Source organism: Cyrtonyx montezumae, unplaced genomic scaffold (genome assembly GCF_038088225.1).
Source record: "Cyrtonyx montezumae isolate F1298 unplaced genomic scaffold, pur_monq_1.0 scaffold_17, whole genome shotgun sequence".
Lineage (NCBI taxonomy): Eukaryota > Metazoa > Chordata > Aves > Galliformes > Odontophoridae > Cyrtonyx > Cyrtonyx montezumae.
Window position 1 is genome coordinate 22,068,394 of NW_027071903.1, and position 20,186 is coordinate 22,088,579.

The window sequence follows — 20,186 nt, forward strand, 5'->3', positions numbered from 1 at the left end:
AGCACACACAATTACCTGACAGAAACAAAGAAAATCTCCTGCTTGAGATAGAATTCAACATGAAAAAATACAGTAATTAAGTGAATTTCACATTAATAATCTGAAAAGTAGAGGAACGCAGTCACTTATCATCAAAGAACTCTCATGGAAGTGTATTCCCCTTTCTGAAATTTTCTCCTTTAAAATGTAATTTGTTCATCCCATCACAGTTAATACAAAGTAAAACAAGAATGCTACCAATTTTCTCCGACAACAATGAATTTTCTCATCTTAGAAAGCAAAGTTACTACTGAATTTCTCTTTATTAACTACTGAATGTCTTTCAGAAGGCTTATTAATCAATCACAGCTGCAAACAGGTTGCAGTACATGTAATAATACATGTATTCAACATCGCCCATCAAGGTAATTTTAGGCCCAGAAGAAAAATACCAAATGATCAAAAGCAATCTACGTACAAAATTGGTCAGTAAGGTATATTTCCAATGAACTTTGCTATCATGTATAAAATAACTCCAAACACAACAGCAGGAGCAAACTCAATACTCAAAGCCAGTAAGAAGGCGTTAACCTTTGAATGGGAGCGTTCCACCTTAATATACACTTTATTCAAGAAATTCATAATACATTCTCATAAAAGAGAAAGTTTCCCTGAAACTTTGGTATTCCAATTACCCAGCTGTTTTGTAAGGACTTGCCATTAAGTCAAGTTATGTCAATCTCACCAAAGGACTTCAGTGCAAGCACAATAAAATCTTACACTTCAGCATAATTTTTATTTGGAATAACAACTTACCACCTTGCTTAATCTGTCTTCTAAGAAACTACTGCAGAAGCTCCATAATATTTTTACATACCCACAACATACAGAATAAAAACCAGGTAAATAAAAATACCTAAAACAAGAACCTCTGGATATCTTCACAAAAACTCAAATGTAGCTTTGCTAAATATTCAATCACTCTCTTGCCTCCTCTTATCACAGTGATGAACTGTACTTTCAACTGCATCTATTGTTATATTGTCAAGCTAGGGAATTTAACATAAATAAAATCCTAACATATACAGATGAAGCACTATTATAACAAAGTACTTGTTTTTTCTCAACTATTATGAAAAGTTATCCACCTGTGCTGCTTACAGAGAACTGAGAACTTGCATTTAAACCTATTTTGCTCTAGAAGGTAACAAAACACAGATCAAAACTTTTTGTCTCCAATTTTCTCTCTCTAAGATTATTTACAAGATTTAAAATAGCATTAGCTTTTGTGAACTGAGTTACTTAGGCCCACAAAAACAAAAAATAAGTAACATAGCACAAAGACAGGCCTTCTTAAAAAGTTCTAACCTGTACAACACTATTGAAATGGCAAGTTTCTATTGTACTTGACAAAACACTCCGAATTTGCTGGTTGAAAAGATTGTTTTCCTGGGGAAACAAAAGGTTGGTATTTCTGGAGGCTCTTAAGTTCTGTGAATTTTTGAAAGCTTGGTCAGTAATCAATAAAAGGAGTAAAATAAATTCGCTGATGTGTAAAAAGGACATTCTGTAACCAGTGGCCCTGAACACATGGATTTTAACACCTACACTGATCAAGGGCTAAAGCCAGCTTCACTTTCGGTGAAAATGATTTCTTTTCTCCTTGATTGACTTCTATTATGGTGCCTCATTTTTAATACCATCTTAACCAGAAAATAGATATGAGAAGTAAATGACCATTAAATGAATCTCTCTGTACCACTCTTGTAAATTCGATGAAAATATTCCCTTTAAGTCAAATCATAACTTCATTGCTCTAACTGGTTAGTTCTGAAAAAGAGCAGGAAAAAAAAGCTGCTTTAAGACTTGGAAGACAATTCGGAACCAATTCAGAAAAACACAAGTTTCATATTCCCATTGAACTGTATATGGAGGGATGGCCAAGGTTTCATAAAATAGATTTATGCTATGAAGGCACAACTTGATGTAATATTTTACATGAGCCTAAAATATTTACTATATTTTTAAAGAAATAGCAAAGTTACTTAAGAAAAGTAAACTACAAAAGGTCTTCAGTGCTAGTATGCTTGCTTGCAAATCCTTCCACAACTGAGGTATCTACAGTAAACGTAGTACTGGTAATATATTAGTAAGATACTTTTGAAATACTGAAGTTCCATAGATTAATTACACAAGCACACTGTAAACAGGTTTCAGTGATTGAAAAAAGGCAACTTCTCAGCTATGAGAGAAGTTCATAACAATATTCACTCATTATTATAAACTAGGAACAGAAATATACAAGAAGGAAAAGAACGAGCAGATTGTGCCTGTTAATACAACTGTCTTTCTGAACTTCTGAATATTTGTAGCTCAGCTGTTTAGCACAAAAAGACCACATCTGAACTGCTCTATTTTTGATGGTGTTCAGTATGACAAATACATCCTGAGTATACAGAATATTTTCAGTTACCTGTTAAAGAACTTCTAATAACTCCAGCATTTCAAAATTTTATTTTAGATAAGTTTTTTTTCCACTGAGCTTTATCCTATTTCTAATATATTATTAAGTCTTAAAGTGATTTTGCTTTGTATTTGATTGTACAGGCAACCAGAGGATCATCAAAGAAGACTGTTTTGCTAACTAAAAAACATCTTAGGAGTGATCCTTCTCTGTTATGAAGGTGAAACCATGATGTTCTAAATGGAAAAAAAAGGATTAAACATACGGATGGACTTGGTCATCACACAGCAAAAATAAATTTTGATTCAAAGGAGATAGAAGGAAAAATTTACGTGGAAAATTGCAAGAAACCTATGCTACATAAATCCCTAATAAAGATGCTAATGAATGGAATCAGTACTCTGAAAAACAATTTCATTATTTAATGTTGTACTTCAATTTCAGTAGCTGTAAAACAATTATTTGTCCTGAAAATAAAGGTGGATAGCTTCTACTTAGCCTGTATAGCCACAAAACTACTCTACAAATACACTTGAGTAAAAATAGGAAGGAAATATATATATTCACAATTTAGCATGCATCATTGAATGCATTCTGGACTATATAAGCTGTTAAAGAAATTAAAAAATCTAAATAGTTTCTAAATCAAAGCCACATAACATTATGCTCTTACATGCCTATAGCATAGATTAATAACACACTAGAAAATAATTCCATCTTCTATACTATATTCATCCTTCCAGAGCAAAAGCTCAAGAATATAAGCTTTGTTGCAAGGATGTTTTTTGTAATTCCAGGATATTTTGAGTTCAGAAAGAAGAAATAGTTTCCTCAGGTGAGGACTGTCAAGAAAATTCAGTCCCTGTACTAAAAACACTGGTTCCTAGTTTCAGCCTGTTCTAGCCTAAAAATTTGAAATTAAGTGATTCAATTTGGTAAAATTACATTCAGTAGAATAACACCATGTAATTAAGTTAAAAGAAAAAATCACTTCTAAAAAATTTGCCTATAAACCAAGCAACATTTGTTGCAGAACAACATGTCAGCATTCTACACCTATTTAATTGTAACATTATCAACGACAACAAGAAAAAGCTATCTTGTTCATATCTATCTCATCTTGAAATAGATATGGGACTATGCCTGAGGGACAGTCAGCAGTGTAACCCAGAGATGACACCAGATTTACAATTACATCTGTTTATATGTCTGCACACATATACGTGTACAGGAGATTTCAGCTCCTGCATTTTTTCAGGTTTTACTTGAATAAAAGTCAGCTGGAATAGGCACATCAGATGACAGACAGTCAAGGAAGTCTTAATGGGAACAAGATCAGACAGGTGATACGTGTGCCATCATTCTGTTTACAATGCACCTCCTGTAGTTACCACCATCAAAAAGCACATGTTACTTAGTGGAAATGTGAGATGTTCCTCCAGTCTCAATTAAGAGAAGAAGAACGGAACTTGCATAACATTATTCATAATAATTTATAACCTTAACCTTGGTATTCTACATTTTCTCTTATCCTGGCATCCTAAATAATGAGCATGAACGATATTCTAGTAAAAAATGTCTTCTCCCAAAATCACACTCTAGTCATAAATTGAAATTAAAGAAAAAATGAGCTTTTTCTCAGTCATTTTTTTTTAAAGGAACATGCTGTTATCTTTGTTTATTTATTTATTTTTCCCTTGTCGTTGTATGATTAGTGGCCTATTGTTCTTAAATTTGCCAGGAATACAGAACTCCCAAAGCAAACAAAAACAGAACTAAAAATGAAAGATTTAAGAAACATTATTGTCATCCTCTCTTAACTGAAATTATCTGATCACAATTAATGCTTGTATTCACAGCAACCCTTGATTTTAATTCAGTCTTTTGCTGGTGCAAGCAGATACGTCACCAATTTCTCTTTATAAGTGACTGAGTTATGATTTTACAAGAAATAATATTTTGTGCGTCTATTCTTACTGCTGTATTTGTTAGAAACCTTGCCCTGATTTCCAGTAAATGAAGCTCATACACACTTCATATGCTGACAATGTCCTCTAAGAGTCAGTTACTTTCTCTCTGTTGTTGAAGTTTTCTTTACAGACATAAGTACAGAAAGTAATCATTTCTATCCATTTTCATAAGACCAACCAGTCAGGTTTTTCTTTACTACAAGTTCGCATTTTTGCATCTATTAGACACTGAATATTGCCTTTCCTTCATATTAAAGCACCACACCACTGAATAGAATCCTGAATTTGGCATTCCAAATGGTAGTTAATACTTCATCTGTTAAGTATTTGCCTCTTTGTCACTTACAAGACTCTGGCTACTATGGTTTTTGCCACACCAAATTTTTAATTTCTACCTAATCTTTACTTAGTATCCCTTTTTCTTGTCTACTTTTCTTAAGTTAGAAGTACAGCACTTTTTGCAGGACTTACACCTGTCTTGAACTTTGAACTTAAAAATACAGCTTCAAATATCAACATAACTTTGAGTATCCAGGCCTCAATCTATAACCTAATCCCTAAACTCCTTAGTACAAACATTCATTATAACCAAGCACAGCCTCTGGTTTAGGAAAATCTAAGAAAACAGTTATGCGTGCAAATCAAGATACTGAATGTATAACATGAAATCTGAAACAACAAAACTTTTAAGTATTAAATTCTGCTGGATTAAGTTTTTTTTGTTTGGTTGGGTTTTTTTTGTTTGTTTGTTTGTTTTGTTTTTTCCATGTTTTCAGATACAAGTATACAAACATTGAGAACACCACCAGCTTCTCCTTTCATCACATGCTTTTCTCTTTCTAGATACTTACTACCTAAAATTGAAATTAACTGCTTATCCTTCTTATAACGCACCTTTAGGGTCAACCTCACAACATTACATTCCTGCAGAGGGTTCAGTTTCAGCATTTCTCCAAGGTTACTGCAACCTGATGTTTGATGCTGCATTTCACAGCACACACAGACACCATCACTGTCAAATTTAATCTGAGGAAGGAAAAAAAAAAGTCAGAGAAATCATCAGTAAATCGAAGAACACTTCTCAACAATTACATTTACATCTATTGTGACAGCAATGACTACCAAATCTAAAATATAAACTTTTATTCCATTGTTTATGATAATCCCCCTGGAGCAGAATGTCATCCATTGGCTAACAGAAGCTATAAGAACAGGTGAAATACAAGTAGACAATACTAAAGAACAGTGACTACTGAAAAGGTTTGCTTTGCAGAGGCAGATGAAACTACTGTCAATGAATACAAATGAAATCCTATGCAATGGGGAAAGATTAAAAAAAGAAAAAAGTAATTTATGGTCACAAATGTCATGTATGCTTACACATACATACAATAATAATTACAGCAGAAAACCATGTCATATACTTAAGAAGAGAGAACACAGCATTAAGAAAAAGTGGAGAAAATCAGAGTTAAAATGTAATTTTATACATTCACTTTGGAAAAGATTTGCCTACTGTTTTCCTAAGTTTGGTTTGTTCTGAATACAGTAAGTATTCATTAAGCATTAGACTTTCATTAGATATCTGTGAGTGATAATAAAATATTTCCATTTTTCTCAATAAAGAAAATTGTTAATACTGATTTTGAATTCCATATTTGAGATGGAGGAAGAATAGCATCATCTATTTTTCTGCCTCCTTCCAACAAAGAGTTTTAAGCCAAAATTTATCTCCAGAAAGGTTTTTATCTGGTCTGCTAACGTGAATTGTCATTGCACTTATTTTCTCAATTTGATAATTCTATGATTTCTTCATCCTCATTTTTGCAGGTTATTTAAAGGACTGATAAATGGATGTGCCCTACCTCTCCAGGTCACTTGTTACAATTCAATCTGAATTGTTAGGACTGAATAGTTAGTACTGAGAAAAGGAATTCATATCATTTGACCTATGAGTTTAAAGATACCGGATCCCAGGTTTCTACAGTCCAATAATCAGTACTAAGAATGACACCCAGAGGAAATTTTGACACCTCTTTATAAGAATAATAGATTCCAGGTACTATTCAGTCATCCTGAATCACTGCTGTATTCCTTTAAGTAAAGACAGAAGCAAAATAGTTGGCTGCTACGAAATCTGAACTACCGTGCTATTTACTCCAATACAAGGGAAATGTATTTCAAATTTTCCAGACACTAATCCAGCAAAAACCTCCTAATGAAAATGTGCATTTACTATTTTTAACTCAAATGATTCTCTATGGTGTTACCAATTTCCTGAACAAAGAAATTATGATACAAGCATTCCCTGCAGAAGTATCTCATACCGCCATACATGTAGAATCACTTCAACAGAAGTTTACCTTACTGTATACGGCCTTGAAGAATACAAAAATTGTTAATATGTTTAAGTATGTAATGATTAAAGTATATATACATTTTATCAACACCCCTGTCAGGCTTATTTAGTACTCTCAGTTTTCAAGATGGTAACAAGAACAACAGTTGAAAGAGTCCATTAAAAACAGAAAAAAATAACCAGATGAGATGCAGATAACTTAATGCTTTCCATACACAGTATTGAAGCCACACTCAGAGAATAATGCTGTCTCAGTGGGTTTCAATTCCTCTAGCCAGTGTAATTGCTAAAAAAGACTTCTTTTTATTTTAAAAATCTGAGCACTGAAATTAGGCCATTTCCCACACATTACATAGCAGCACTGGAAATTCCTCTCTCTACCAACTCATCCAGACTGATGGTACCCTCAAGTCATAGACTGTAAAACAAACAGCATGTAGTTTGTGCACGTTCATAGAAGTTGTGTTGTTTATTTCTAACTAGCATACAATTCATGAAGATGCTTTAAAAATTTTAGGTTTTTTTTCAATTCCTGACAGTTTTTAATACTCTGTTTAAAGAGGAAAAGATCCAAGAAAAACCCAACTGTGGTTTATAATCAGACAACCCTAGCTTCTCAAGTCAACAGAAAACAACAAAAATGTGAAACACCACTGGGGAGGTCTTGCTCTCAAACCCATGTAATGGTGTGAACTGTCAGATAGATAAATGCACAGGGGAGGTTTGAAACCTGTAATTCCAATTTAGAGTTGCATCAAAGAGCGGTCAGAATGCTACAGCATACATGCTACATCAGCACTAGGCATATAGCAGATCAATACAGTCTTCAGCTGCTCAAAAGTTTTTACAACTTCAAAACTTCAGACAAAGCTACCTACTGCTAGAATGCTTATCCCTGTGATCCATGGTGTCACTGTTAAGGAAGAACAGCCACTGACTCAAGGTGAGACATACTTGACATTTCTAACAGAAAATACAGATCCCAATTGTACTTTTATCTCAGGTGATGAACTGGTGCTACATAAAAGAAGACTGAGAACAGAAATAGTTCCTCAGTTATAATCCAACATCTATGAAAGAATCTCGATACATTCTGAAATATGCTCCACAGCTTCCTACTTCCTGATCTCTTGAGGTTCCTTGCTATTCATGATTCTGCAACTCTCTCTTTAATTCAATTCAATTCTTTAATTTAATTCAAACACAGAATTGTTTACATGAAAGTTCTTGCAAAATATCAGGAAGTCCTGGAAAATATAGCATACTCATAAAATATAAAGACCTGCATCAGAATGAAAAATAAAATTCTATTCCAGTAGCAAACATGTTTTTTAAGAACTTTTAACAATTTTCTCTACTACGCACCTTTTCTTTCAAATCTGTCTGTGAAGTGACACACTAACTTATTTATTTTAATGGGGAACAGAAAAGAAGGCTGAATGTCACCTCACTTGTGCAGCAGTATTCACCATGCAGCTTTCAACAGTACAGCAGCTGATTCCATACTCAGGTTCAGACGGACCCCTTAAGCCATTATTATTATTTATAATACACACTCACTTTTTTTGTTGTTAATACTATAGTGTAATAAATGCCAAAAACACTAAGTGAGACTTTGATGCTATTCTATATGAGATGTGACAAGATGGCATTCCTTGAGAACATGGAATGCAGCGTATCAACCAGCAAAGCATTTTGCCTAGAAACAAATCCAAGATACTATTTGTAATGAACTGACATAAACAAAATTGTTTGACTCTGCAGGTTAAAATGCATTTCTTTAGAGAAGCTAGTTATTCTTCTAGGCAAGTACACAGCCATTTCATTAAGACCTTGTGGAAAACTTTGGTACAAGTGCAATTGCCAAAAGTAAATTAAAAATAGTCTTAGAATCAAAGCTTAGATGTCAAAAGAAAACAGTAAGATTCACTTCAAAGAGCTCCCAATAAAAAATACCTATGATATTTAGTTTCAAAAAACACCATTCCAGAGTACAGTATACATTTTGTAACAGCTCCAGGTTCCCTGAGCTGACCTTTCTAGCTCTACAGCACAATTCCAATTTCCTATAACAACAAGAGGAACTTCTATCAAGTTTCCCAATTAAAAAAAAATACATATAGGGAAAATCTGCTCCAACTCTCATTGGGTTACTGCTGGTTTTCCACACATTCAGCTATCTGGCTCCAGCTATTTGGTTTTGTAAAGCCACTACCCTAACCAGAGCTGGAAATCACAAACACTGTAGAAAGTGTAGCTCATTTATGGAGTTGCAGACACACCCATTTAAAACAAGACAACAGGATGGGTGATTGGAATATAGAATAAAGGCTTAAAAGCTGACTAAACAAGGTGAAAGCACATGACAGGTTACACCCGAATCTTTTCCAGTTCTGCATTTTTAACGCGTCTTTCAAAAATATTTGTTGAACTCATATTATTTTAACTGTGTTTTATTAAATACACTTGCTTTCAAAAAGATGAAGGGTTTTGCTGGACAGAAAAAACAAGCCGAAAACAAGGCCTGAAAAGAAGAGGCACGGAAGCATTTTGCTGAGTCACCTGTTGACATTAGAGATGAAAATCACTTTTCTCTTTATCATTCAAGTCAACATTTTGGTGTGTGTCCAAAGGATAAGGCCAATACAAGCATAACCCTAATATTTAATCATTATTATGAATGCATACTCATGTAGTTTAGATAATTTAATTGGTTTACCATCAGATTACATTAAAAAGAGCACTGATGCATGTCCATAAACATTCTCTAGCTCATTCAACATTCTTGAATCTAATGCCACTTGTCTTCCAAATTTATAAGAAAAATAATCATTGTTTTAATATTTACTTTAATTTAGAGATTTCAGGAAGGCTATGTGTATTTTTTCATGAGATAAAAACATAAAGAGTTTAGGTATACTGCACCTTCTAACAATTCAAAGTATGTCATATTATGGCAACTTATTATTGTTCTGTATCTTATTTAACACACGTTTGCTCTGGAAATTACAAATGAACTGCTTCATGTTGGTCCAATAATATTATTGTACACATACTAAAACATAACCATCAGCATGCCTACGCAATATACCAGCTACAGAAGGAGACACTGGATAAAACTGACACTTCTAACATTAAATGGCAATCACTGCACTGCTTTGAATTGGGTCTTTATTTCACATACTCTGCCTGCAACACAGGCAAGTCCTTTAAGGTGGGAAAAGACTGTAAATATGTTGTAAATATGTTAGTTCTTAAATTCTCACATTTTTCCCAACATGACCTGTCACTCGGTAAAGGCTAATGACAGATCTACAAAGCACATACTGTTCAAAAATCAAAGCAGCGTGTGTATAAAATGCAAAATAATGAAAAAATATATACATGGTCCTTTTAGAAGAAACCTGTTTTTCATTACTCACCAACTGACATCCTTCCAGGGACTTTACTAGCTGAGCATTCTGACAAGAAAGAATGGAACCAGCTAAATTCAGCATTACACACACTGCAGAGAGCAGCATGAAAAAGGTTATCTGGAAAACAAAAAACAAAAACAAGCACACTACTGATTATTCACTGCAGGAGGCAAAGAGGAGAAAATAATCATTTAGATGTTCAAGAACTTCCTTCCTAACACACAATAAGATGGATGTTAAATGGACTTTATATGTTTTTAAGAAGAATGTAGAATGTCCATTAATCTTAAACTGAACCTCGCACAATAAACAGCAAAAGCAAAACCAGACTTGAAATGCCTGGACAAAAGTAAGTGATAGTCAAAACCACCCATTTGTCTCACATATTGGTCAAATATTCTAAAAACTCATGGTTGTATTAATTAACATAATTTACAAAAAGTGCTTTTATAATCAAAAGCAGTCTTAAAACAATTCAGACTCCTTTTTGATGAGGACATAAGCACCTTAAAGAGGAAAAGTATTGATGAAAAGCACGCGTAATGAGTTTGTGTAAGTTGGAAAAAGATTCCTGATAAATAATCTACGTGATTTTTAAACAGCTACAATTTAAACAACATACTCCATATCAGCTACTCGCTGTGTTAATGACTCCTTCACCCTCTTCTCAAAATATGTGAAAACAATCATTTACTTGATTGTAGCAGCTTAACTATCATTTTATTGCTATAAACATAGAAATGCTGGGCCAGTATGAGCAGACAAATACCAGTATGTGAAGAACTCAACACATAGGGAAATCGAAAGACACAGGCAGGAAGAGAACAAGAACAAACATGTACTCAATATGCTTTTGAAATAAATAAATACTGTGTTGTATCTCCTAGAAGTATTCTGTTAATATCTAGGGTCCTTGTTTTCGTTTTCTAAATATTCAGCTTATTTATTCAAATACAAGTGAACTCCTTCTAGCTCTTTTACTGCAAAGTTCTATGGACCCTTTGAGAAAAATCAATTCCCTGTTTTTATTAATTATTATTTCTCTTTTAAATTGCCAGTATCTCAAACGCCAGCCTCATATTACAACTTGTTCTGGAAAAAGTCCACGTTACTGGTTACATTATATACCTCTTAAGAGCCACACACAAGCTTCCTGAGAATTCACATCTTCAAAGAAGTGCAATGGCCATCAAAACTTGTTCGAATTAAAAAAATAAAAAGAAACCATCAGTCACCTTTGCTCTCAGAAGTACATTTCAGATGAAATTCTTGCATTTCATTAACCACTGAAGTAACAAAGGTGAACAACCTGTAACTTTATACTGACTGGAATAGGCTCACAAGTGAAAAAGACATGGTGTGAGGGTAAGTAATATGCTTTACCTTTCTAGCTACAATACATAAGGCTAAGTGTGATGAAACGGCTCAGCTGAGAAGTGCATCTACACCAGTGCATGCAGAATGGGCAACATACAGGAAGAGTTGGAAGCCATTGTGCAGCAGGCAAACTATGACTTAGAACTGGCGGGAGGGCTGGGCCCGGAGCGTGGTGAAGAATGGCGCCGCGGCACAAGTGGTGATCCCCAGGGCTTGGCATAGAGGCTCATCTTGTTCAATATCTTTATTGATGATCTGGATGAGGGGATTGGGCACACCCTCAGTAAGTTCACAGATGAAATCAAGTTGGTAGGAAGTGCCTGACACAGTGCTAAGTAGACCTAATCATGCTTTCCTAACATTTCACTTGAGGCTTTATTGATTAAGGGATGATATAACAATGTTAATGTTTGTCATATTAGCTTCTGTATTTCTAATGCTGAAGATTTCCAAGTAAAGAAAAATGGTGACTGAATTTGTAAGATTCCAGATTCATTATGCTTCCCATCATAACCCATTTATTTCTGGAAGGTATCTAAATATTCACTCTTGAACATCAGGTTCCTAACAAAGGACTCAAAATGGATTATGCAATGTATCCGCAGTAAATATAGGCTTTTTATAGCAAGGGGTTTTTAATGAATATACTGCTCAAGTATAAAATGAAGGTAATGAAGATGCCCTCATTTGACTAAAATCATATTGTGTATAAATTAATCTCAATTTACCAAAAAAATAGTATTTCCAAATTTTGTCTTTCAAGTAAGTATAAAATAGATATCGAACATAGTGACATGCCATTTTATGCTTCACTGCAGCACAGAAATGTTTGAAGTATTCAGTTCTTTTTTAAAAAAGAGAGAAATATCTAACAGCATTACACAGAAGACATTTGATTGATTCATTTTTGTAACATTTCAAAGGGAAAAGGCACGAGACTCAGAGTTCTAACACATCAACAATAAAAACAATATTAGAACAAACTAAAACCCACTTAAGAAGCTGCCTCTGTTAGCAAAACATAAATAGATTAATAATAATAATACACTTAATGAGTGGGAAGATAACACATTTTTGTTCTCTTATGAATCCCCCTACTCTACATTTCTCTTCAAAAACTGAAGTCCATCCAAAGATGTCACCTTTAGCAGCCTGGATATGAAAAGTCAAGTCAGCCTGCACTTCCTTGCTCCCTTTCATTTTGTTTCTCCTCCCTTCCCCTCAATCTGCCAAACTTCTACATGAATGTGGAGCACACATCAATTAAACTGTAATAAATATATACATTTTGCTGTAAATTTGCTTTTGACACTACCTCCTTGGTAAAGTGCTGCAATTACTAGAGAGGATGAGCCTAAACAGAAGCAATAAAGTTTAATTAACACAGGTACTCCGATAAGCCTTAATTATCTTTGCAATATCAACCTGATGAAAAATATTTTGCAAAATATCAAGAGGGACTGTAAGATAGGCAATAACTAAAGAATGCAATTTAAAATTTGGTGTGGAATTATCCCATTTAATTATTACAGAAACTGCTTTAATTTAATTATACATTTCTGAAAACTGTTTATAATACGAATACGCCCAGTGCATCAAGGATGAGTTTTAAACATCGCAGTCCCAACATGTACACTTAATTAAATATCACAATGCACTTATCTGCACAGAATGAAAACTGTGGGCTCTCCACTTTGCATTTTCAAGGCACAGTTTATGATGCATTAAGACCGTAATACTTTCCATGTTGAAAGAAAAAAATATTTTAGCCCAAATGCTAATAGGTCATGTTAATTTTCCACCATAAAGGAAGTTATTTGTAGTCCTACCTTTAAAATAAGACTTGTAAACAAATCTCCCAAATAAATGGTAACACAAAAACCATTAGGATTGGGAGTTCAGGTACAGGGAAAATGTTCAAAAAATGAAGCACATTTACTGCTTACTTTTTTCTATTCTGATAATTACTATTCCTTTTTCACGTTTCTAATACAAAACCACTTTTGCTAAGTGATTAAAAATGATATAAAGTGCTACTTTGAAAATTTAGCCACTTGAGTATTCGAAAAAATATCCACTTTAGTATTCTAAAAAAAATGAGTAAAGAACTTTCCATTCACAGAGCAGAATTTTCTGCAATGCACTCAACTTTCTTAATAGATGAGAAGTCCATTAATTTAAAAATGCAAGTATACATACACACATTATTATTTTACAAACTGTACATGCCATTAAGAGAATATTTATCACTGACAGAGTTTTGCCTCGTGTTTTCAGTTCATTCTGTTTTGAACATCCAACTAGGAAAAACAAATGTAAAAGACAGCTGTAATTCCCCGAACAATTACTTGACACTAATACACAGCTTAAGTCATCATCAAAATGGTTGTCAAGCACACTCCAAGAAAACAAACTTTGAATGTTATGTTGTGCTTTAGAACAGTATTCAATACTCAGTGCTCTCTCTTTCAATGATATACCTATAAACGTGTTATAAGTAGCACGTTACATTTCTTATATTTTGTATCATTAATAAAAACTTATGTCAGTAGAAGAGATGGAAAAACATGACATTTCAAGAAATGTATTACATGCTGTAAGCATATTTAATCATGATACAAATTCATAAAAACTGATATGACTCTGATTCAGGACAGATCTCTGAAGGCTTTATTGACTAGTGTAGTACAGATAACAAAATGGTTAAACTAGCTTCCCTACGATGGGTTCCATGATTGAAGTATGTGCTGCCACAAGAAATACTTTCTTTGTTCCAAAATCTGCCATTTTCTTTAGGGTCACCTTGTGCCAAGAAAAGTTATCAACTATTATTTCGTACTGACCTTTTCAAGGCCAGCAATGTCATCTGTAAAACTGGAGCTGTCTTAATCAAAACTAAGAGTCATCATACCTATCACTATTCCTGCCACCCTTCTCTTAGCTTTTTCACTGAGGTAATTGGAATTGCACTCAGCATTCAACATGTGGATTTAAAACTGTGACACATATAAGAAGATATTATACCTTTTTCTGTATTTCTTTCCTAAGAACCCCTAGCATTTTATATGTATTACTGAAAGGGAAATACTGAACCTAGTAGTTATAGAAAACTATGCAGAAACTCTGCCTGACTGTAAATTCATACCTCACCTTATTTCAGACTATTTTTTCTTGACTTCTTAATCATAATCCTTATAATAAGTATAATGCATTATTATATTACCTTGACTAGCTGATAATAGTCTTTATTTGTACTCTCTTCAAATGGTCCCTCTGTAAGTTTTGCAGAAATTAGGAAACCTACCAACTTATAATTCTAAGAATTCAAATTACTTCTCATTAAATCAAGTAGTAATAGTTATACTTTATTATTATTCTTACAAACATTTTTTTTAATCTTAAAAATCTAATTATATTTAAAAAAATAATCCAAAGACTGAATACTGCAATGGGCACTGTTTCTTCTGTTCAACCTGGAGCAATGTGCACTACAAAGCAACACCTGCATGGAGCACGAAGAGAGGCACAATGAGCACCCTCTCAGTGAGGAGCTCTGGGCTTGCTCAGGGCAGGAAGGATTCCTGATACCCCTAGATGTGGACAAGAGGGTCTGAGCACAGAGCATAGCTCAGGGAGAAGGCAGTAGTAACCACGACGAACATAACCACATCAGGGACATGACAGTGGAAATGGAGTGGCATGCTGCCACTCGGGAAACAACTGAGGCAAGTAAATTTGCAAGGACTTGCCATAAAGTTACCTGGATTCCAAGAATTCCTACCCTGTCTTATGTAATCCGATTATAAAAGGTAACTATTAGAGTTTATATTCTATGAAAATCTGCCTTTAAAAGCTTATTGGTTTGTTTTTCCTACACAGTTCACAATAAAAGAATGCCCAAACAGATCTGACTCAAAACTGTGGCCAACGCAAAATCCTACCATGAGTAAAACTGAAGGGCATCTCAAACTTCGTAGAAAGAAAGGTAATACTGTGCCTAGTTTTGGCTTTCCACTATTAGTAGATTCAGATCCAGGTCTTGATTTTTACTAAGAATTATTAGCTATTTGAATACAGTTTCTATGAACATGGTGGAATGTTCATTATAAAGGCAACACAAAATAACATTTTTTGAATTATTTTTGTTGTGTGCCGTGATTCCAGAAGTAGTCTTGGTGTTCATGGATGAGGTTCTTGGGCTCAGTCATATTATGTGATCCTACAGATCCCTTCTGGCCTTATTTATTCAGCTATGAACTATACAACACAAAAATATCAGAAGATAAAGCTAAAGGTTGATTTGATTACAATTTATGTAATTAAATATATAACCCACAGATCATTCTAAAGTGAACCCATTTGTAAAACTTACTGCACAGAAAAGGTGATTGCACTAACACTGTTGTCTAATGGTTTCCAAGTGCATAAGAAGCAAAATTTACCTTCCCATTATTTCCTTCATAATAGAGACTCTTCTATTTCATGATTCAATATATCATTTTCAAAATTCTCTCTGAACATTTGCCAAGAAGTGACTGATAATGAAAAATCATTGGCATTTCAAATCTGTTTAATTGAGCATTCCATGTCCTTCGCCCAAATTAAAATAAAAGGTCTCAACAACAATATTCTCTATTGGTCTCAAGTAATGATCTATATTAAACATGCAGAAATATTCTCTGCTCTGCAACACAACACCATGTTAAAGACTTACTGCTATGTGAAAAAACACAAACTATATTGTTTTATGCTGAAATATGTAAAACCATTCAATTCCAGACATTACTGAATCAAATTAAATTTCCCACAGACACAAATCCTTTTGACTAGGTCTAATGAGGCTGTCTGACTTAAGAGAAAGCTGAAACCTTGTTATAATTATTAAACTACTCTAAACTATTCATATTTTCAAAGCTAAATACCTCAAATGAAGACATTTAAAATTAAATTTGGAATGCACAATTTTAATTGACTGTGCTAAAGGCTCTACTGACTTGTCTTCATCCACACAAACTTTTAGTTCAGTTTATTTATTACTTGTTGCTGGCCAATATTTTCACTCCTTTTTTTCTGTGTATGAAAAAATAAATAGATACTACTGATTAAATAATGTTAATAGAGGTAATAATAAATGCTATTGTCATTAATTTGTAAGAAAAAGGTACAGCTGTCCTCTATTTTTCAGAGTAGCAACTGGCTTTGACCAAGAGTCAGTACATTCCATCTTCAAAACAATCACCTGAAAGCTGTCACCAAGAGCACGGCGCATGAACAGAATGGGGCACTGTGTACTTCCAGCAGGACTTGCATCATCAACAACAAAATGTACTTAAGGGCCAGAATATGTAGTCCAGTTTCTTCCTGTGACACTGTGTAGCAGTATATAACAATAAAGGTAGGGATTCAATAGCAGCTTCTAAAGCTTTTGAAGATCTCTAGAATCAAAAATGTGACCTTGTCTCCATATACACAGAGAGAGATAAAGGGAAATATCTGATAGTACCAAAGCTAATCTCTTCTGATATCTTATAATGACAGCGTATCATTCAATATCGACAAGAAATTCTCTATCAGTAAAGGTAATTTAGATAGGCAGATATTTTGATGGCAAAACAGATTATCTCCACACATGATCAAGCTGAGGGACTGCAACACAAGTGAGTTCAGCACTGTCACATTCTACATGTTAACACTACGTTTGTTATTTCTGTGATGCTGTATTACAGAGGTACCAATTCACAGTTGATTTTAATATTTTTTAGGGAAGCCTACCAGGAGCCCTGATTTCACAATAAAGCTCTAGCACTCTAAGATCATAAACTGATTAAACAGAAATTTCTCAGAACTAGAAAATTCAGCATCTACTCTTTCTTTGCTGTTTTGATTTTTAACAGTCACACATTTCTAAAGTGGATGTTGTCATTGGAAAATGAAAAACTCAGTTCAAACAGATCATTTCGACAGTCGCTCTGCTGGTTCTATCATCTCCCTGCCATTATCAACAGGGCAACAAACATTTGCATGTAGATTTGTATTAATTCATTTTGGTATATGGAAAACTTTTCTGGCACGTTTCAAACCCTCACAATAATCTGCTCCTCTTGTCTTCCCTCCCTCCCCAGCTCAGTGAGCTGCTACAAGAGTTAACTTGCAGTTTTCATGTGTCTTTGCCTCTACATGAATCCTCTGTGATCAAAACCACTTCAAACATAATTTATTTTTTAATAAAATTTTGACCATATCAGCCAGATTTAAAACTTGCATCTACTTCAGACATCTCTCCGTTCAACCTATTATCTGATGAAGAAATAATTATATCAATTACATTATTAAAATTACCTATTTTATTTGGTAATCTCAAATCTCAAACATTTCCATGACAACGGAAGACCACAGTTCGGTTAGAAAATTATTTTTTCTACATGAGGGTGTTGTTTTTTTAATAACAAAATGTTACGTGTGTAAATGAAAGAGCCAGCTAGAACAACAATCTGAAATTAATCGATTAAAAATAACCCATTCATAGTGCAGTAGTTTTTCAGTAAATCTACATGAGAGTGAACTTAAGGTTCCATAGTGACTGCATTAATGGGTTCCCACACATACACAGTGTATTACCTCTGCAAGTGTCACATTGCTGCAACAATTCACCTCCAGAACAAATGAAAGTCCCAACAAAATGTTGCACTGCGTAAATTAACCTTTCCTAACATCTGTAGCAGAAAGCCCTGAGGAAATAAAGCCTCATGCTGTCTTGCTGACAAGGACAGGCTACGCAAGCAGCACCTCCTGACAGCAGTGTAATTAGAGAGAAGCAGGTTGTGAAGTTCAAATACACAGATAATTTGCATCTGCCTTTCCCAAAATATTAATAGCAATTACATATTCATATGCAATTATCCTCATTAACAAACAGTTACATGATATCAGTGAAGGCTATCACACCTGAAATCTTCCACTTTCACCACTGGGTAAGAAGGCTTACATGCACTTCTGCTACTCCATTCTACCCATGTGTAAATAGAAATCTACTGGGGCAGTGTGAACGATAAAAGGAGGACACCAGCAAGGCTGGTCCCTACTGCTCTGTATCTCTACATCTTTGGCAACTTCGGGGTTAGGAAAATGATAGAATTTTCTTTTTATTCTTGTATCCACAAAGAGAAAGACGTGTAAAATCACAGGTAAAAGCACTAAGAGACTACACCAGATCTTCGGACTATACTGCTCACATCCATCTCCCTGTCATACAAAGACCATAAATTACAGAAGCTTAGAGGGATTAGCTTCTTCACAGGCCTCTTCATAATAAAGATACCACTGCAGTATCTCTAAGGAAGAAGTCAATTTGTGCTGTACTGCTACAGGCATAAAGGGAGTCAAGGCTCTGGCACACTGTGAGTACAATTTTCATTGCTTACTTTCTCTGGACAGAAAAGATACTTTTTCATGAAGGTGCAGTTTTGTAAAATGACCAAGTCATTTTTCAGCCTTTTAACTTGACAATACCTACAGCTACTCTTTGAAATATCCCATATTTTCTCCTGCTGATATGGATAAACAAACGCTTATTAATTATCTTCGGGAATGAATTTAATCACAATTTTGTCTAAAAGATACAACTATAAAGTTATAATGAATTCCAAGGATTTAAAAGTAGTTAATTCTTTCTCTCCTTATGACCACATGGTAAGAAGCTACATATGGTGAAATTAAGAACAGGAAAGGGACTAAAATATATACAGTGCGGAGAAACTGCTCAAGCTTGAAGAGAAATTTAAGAGGCAAAGGTAAATATTGTGACATTTCTAGCATGTAAACAAAAAATGACCAATAGGGAAGACTAGAAACCCCTAAAAAATGAAAATAGAGACATATCCCAAAAATAAAATAAAATAAATTTGCTTCTCCAGTGCTTACGGAGGAAGTGAGGCAGATGTCAGAAGCAGAGATTAATTTCCCAAGGAGGAAGAAATACTGAAGGAAATAAGACTCATGCCAAGAAAGAATTGAAGAAATTAGAAATGTGCAAAAGCTGCCAAAAAGTCCAGGACCAGATGGGCTGCAGCCTACATTTCTAAAAGAAAGAGCAAATGAGATGGAAGAACCATTAGCAGATATATTTAGAAAGTGTGTGAGAACAGGGGAATTACTAACAGACTGAAGAGATGCAAATGTAACACCCATACTGTACCCTCCATTTAAGCAGCAGCAACTGCTCTGGAACTGTGACAGTTCCCTATTGCCAAGGTACTGTGCAAGCATTAACTGCTGACATGGCAGTGTGATGCAACGGAAGCACAAGAGACTGCTTACAGGTAACTGAGATGTGCTCCTTTAGAAGAGTTAAGCATTAGTCCCAGCAGGCTTTGTCTGCTCTTCAGGAAAAGCTTCTTTAACGTGTTTTGTAACAGTGCTGAGAAAAGCAGTCCAGATTCTGACAAAGGTGAGGCTGGTGGCAGCTGGGCACATAAACAGGAAGCCTCTGCAGGAAGGGTAGGACAAACAGGTCCAGGTAAGCGGAAGACATATGAAGCGTTAAGCAGTGAAAAGGGACACCGAATCCTTATTCAAACAGATGCTCCACTCTGTGACACCTTTTCTCCTGCAGTTTATAAAGA

The 20,186-nt window shown here is 34.5% G+C and overlaps 1 protein-coding gene across 1 annotated transcript in view; it reads right to left on the reverse strand.

Moving 5' to 3' along the window:
• The window catches only part of ENTREP2 (endosomal transmembrane epsin interactor 2), a 100,657-nt gene that overhangs the window by 31,918 nt on the left and 48,553 nt on the right, over nucleotides 1-20,186 (reverse strand). Inside the window, exons 3-4 of the mRNA XM_065733738.1 lie at nucleotides 10,195-10,305; nucleotides 5,308-5,439 (exon numbers count right to left, since the gene is read on the reverse strand). Of these exons, the coding sequence (XP_065589810.1) occupies nucleotides 5,308-5,439; nucleotides 10,195-10,293 (231 nt within the window). The 5' untranslated portion in view covers nucleotides 10,294-10,305. The remainder of the gene's footprint in view (nucleotides 1-5,307; nucleotides 5,440-10,194; nucleotides 10,306-20,186) is intronic.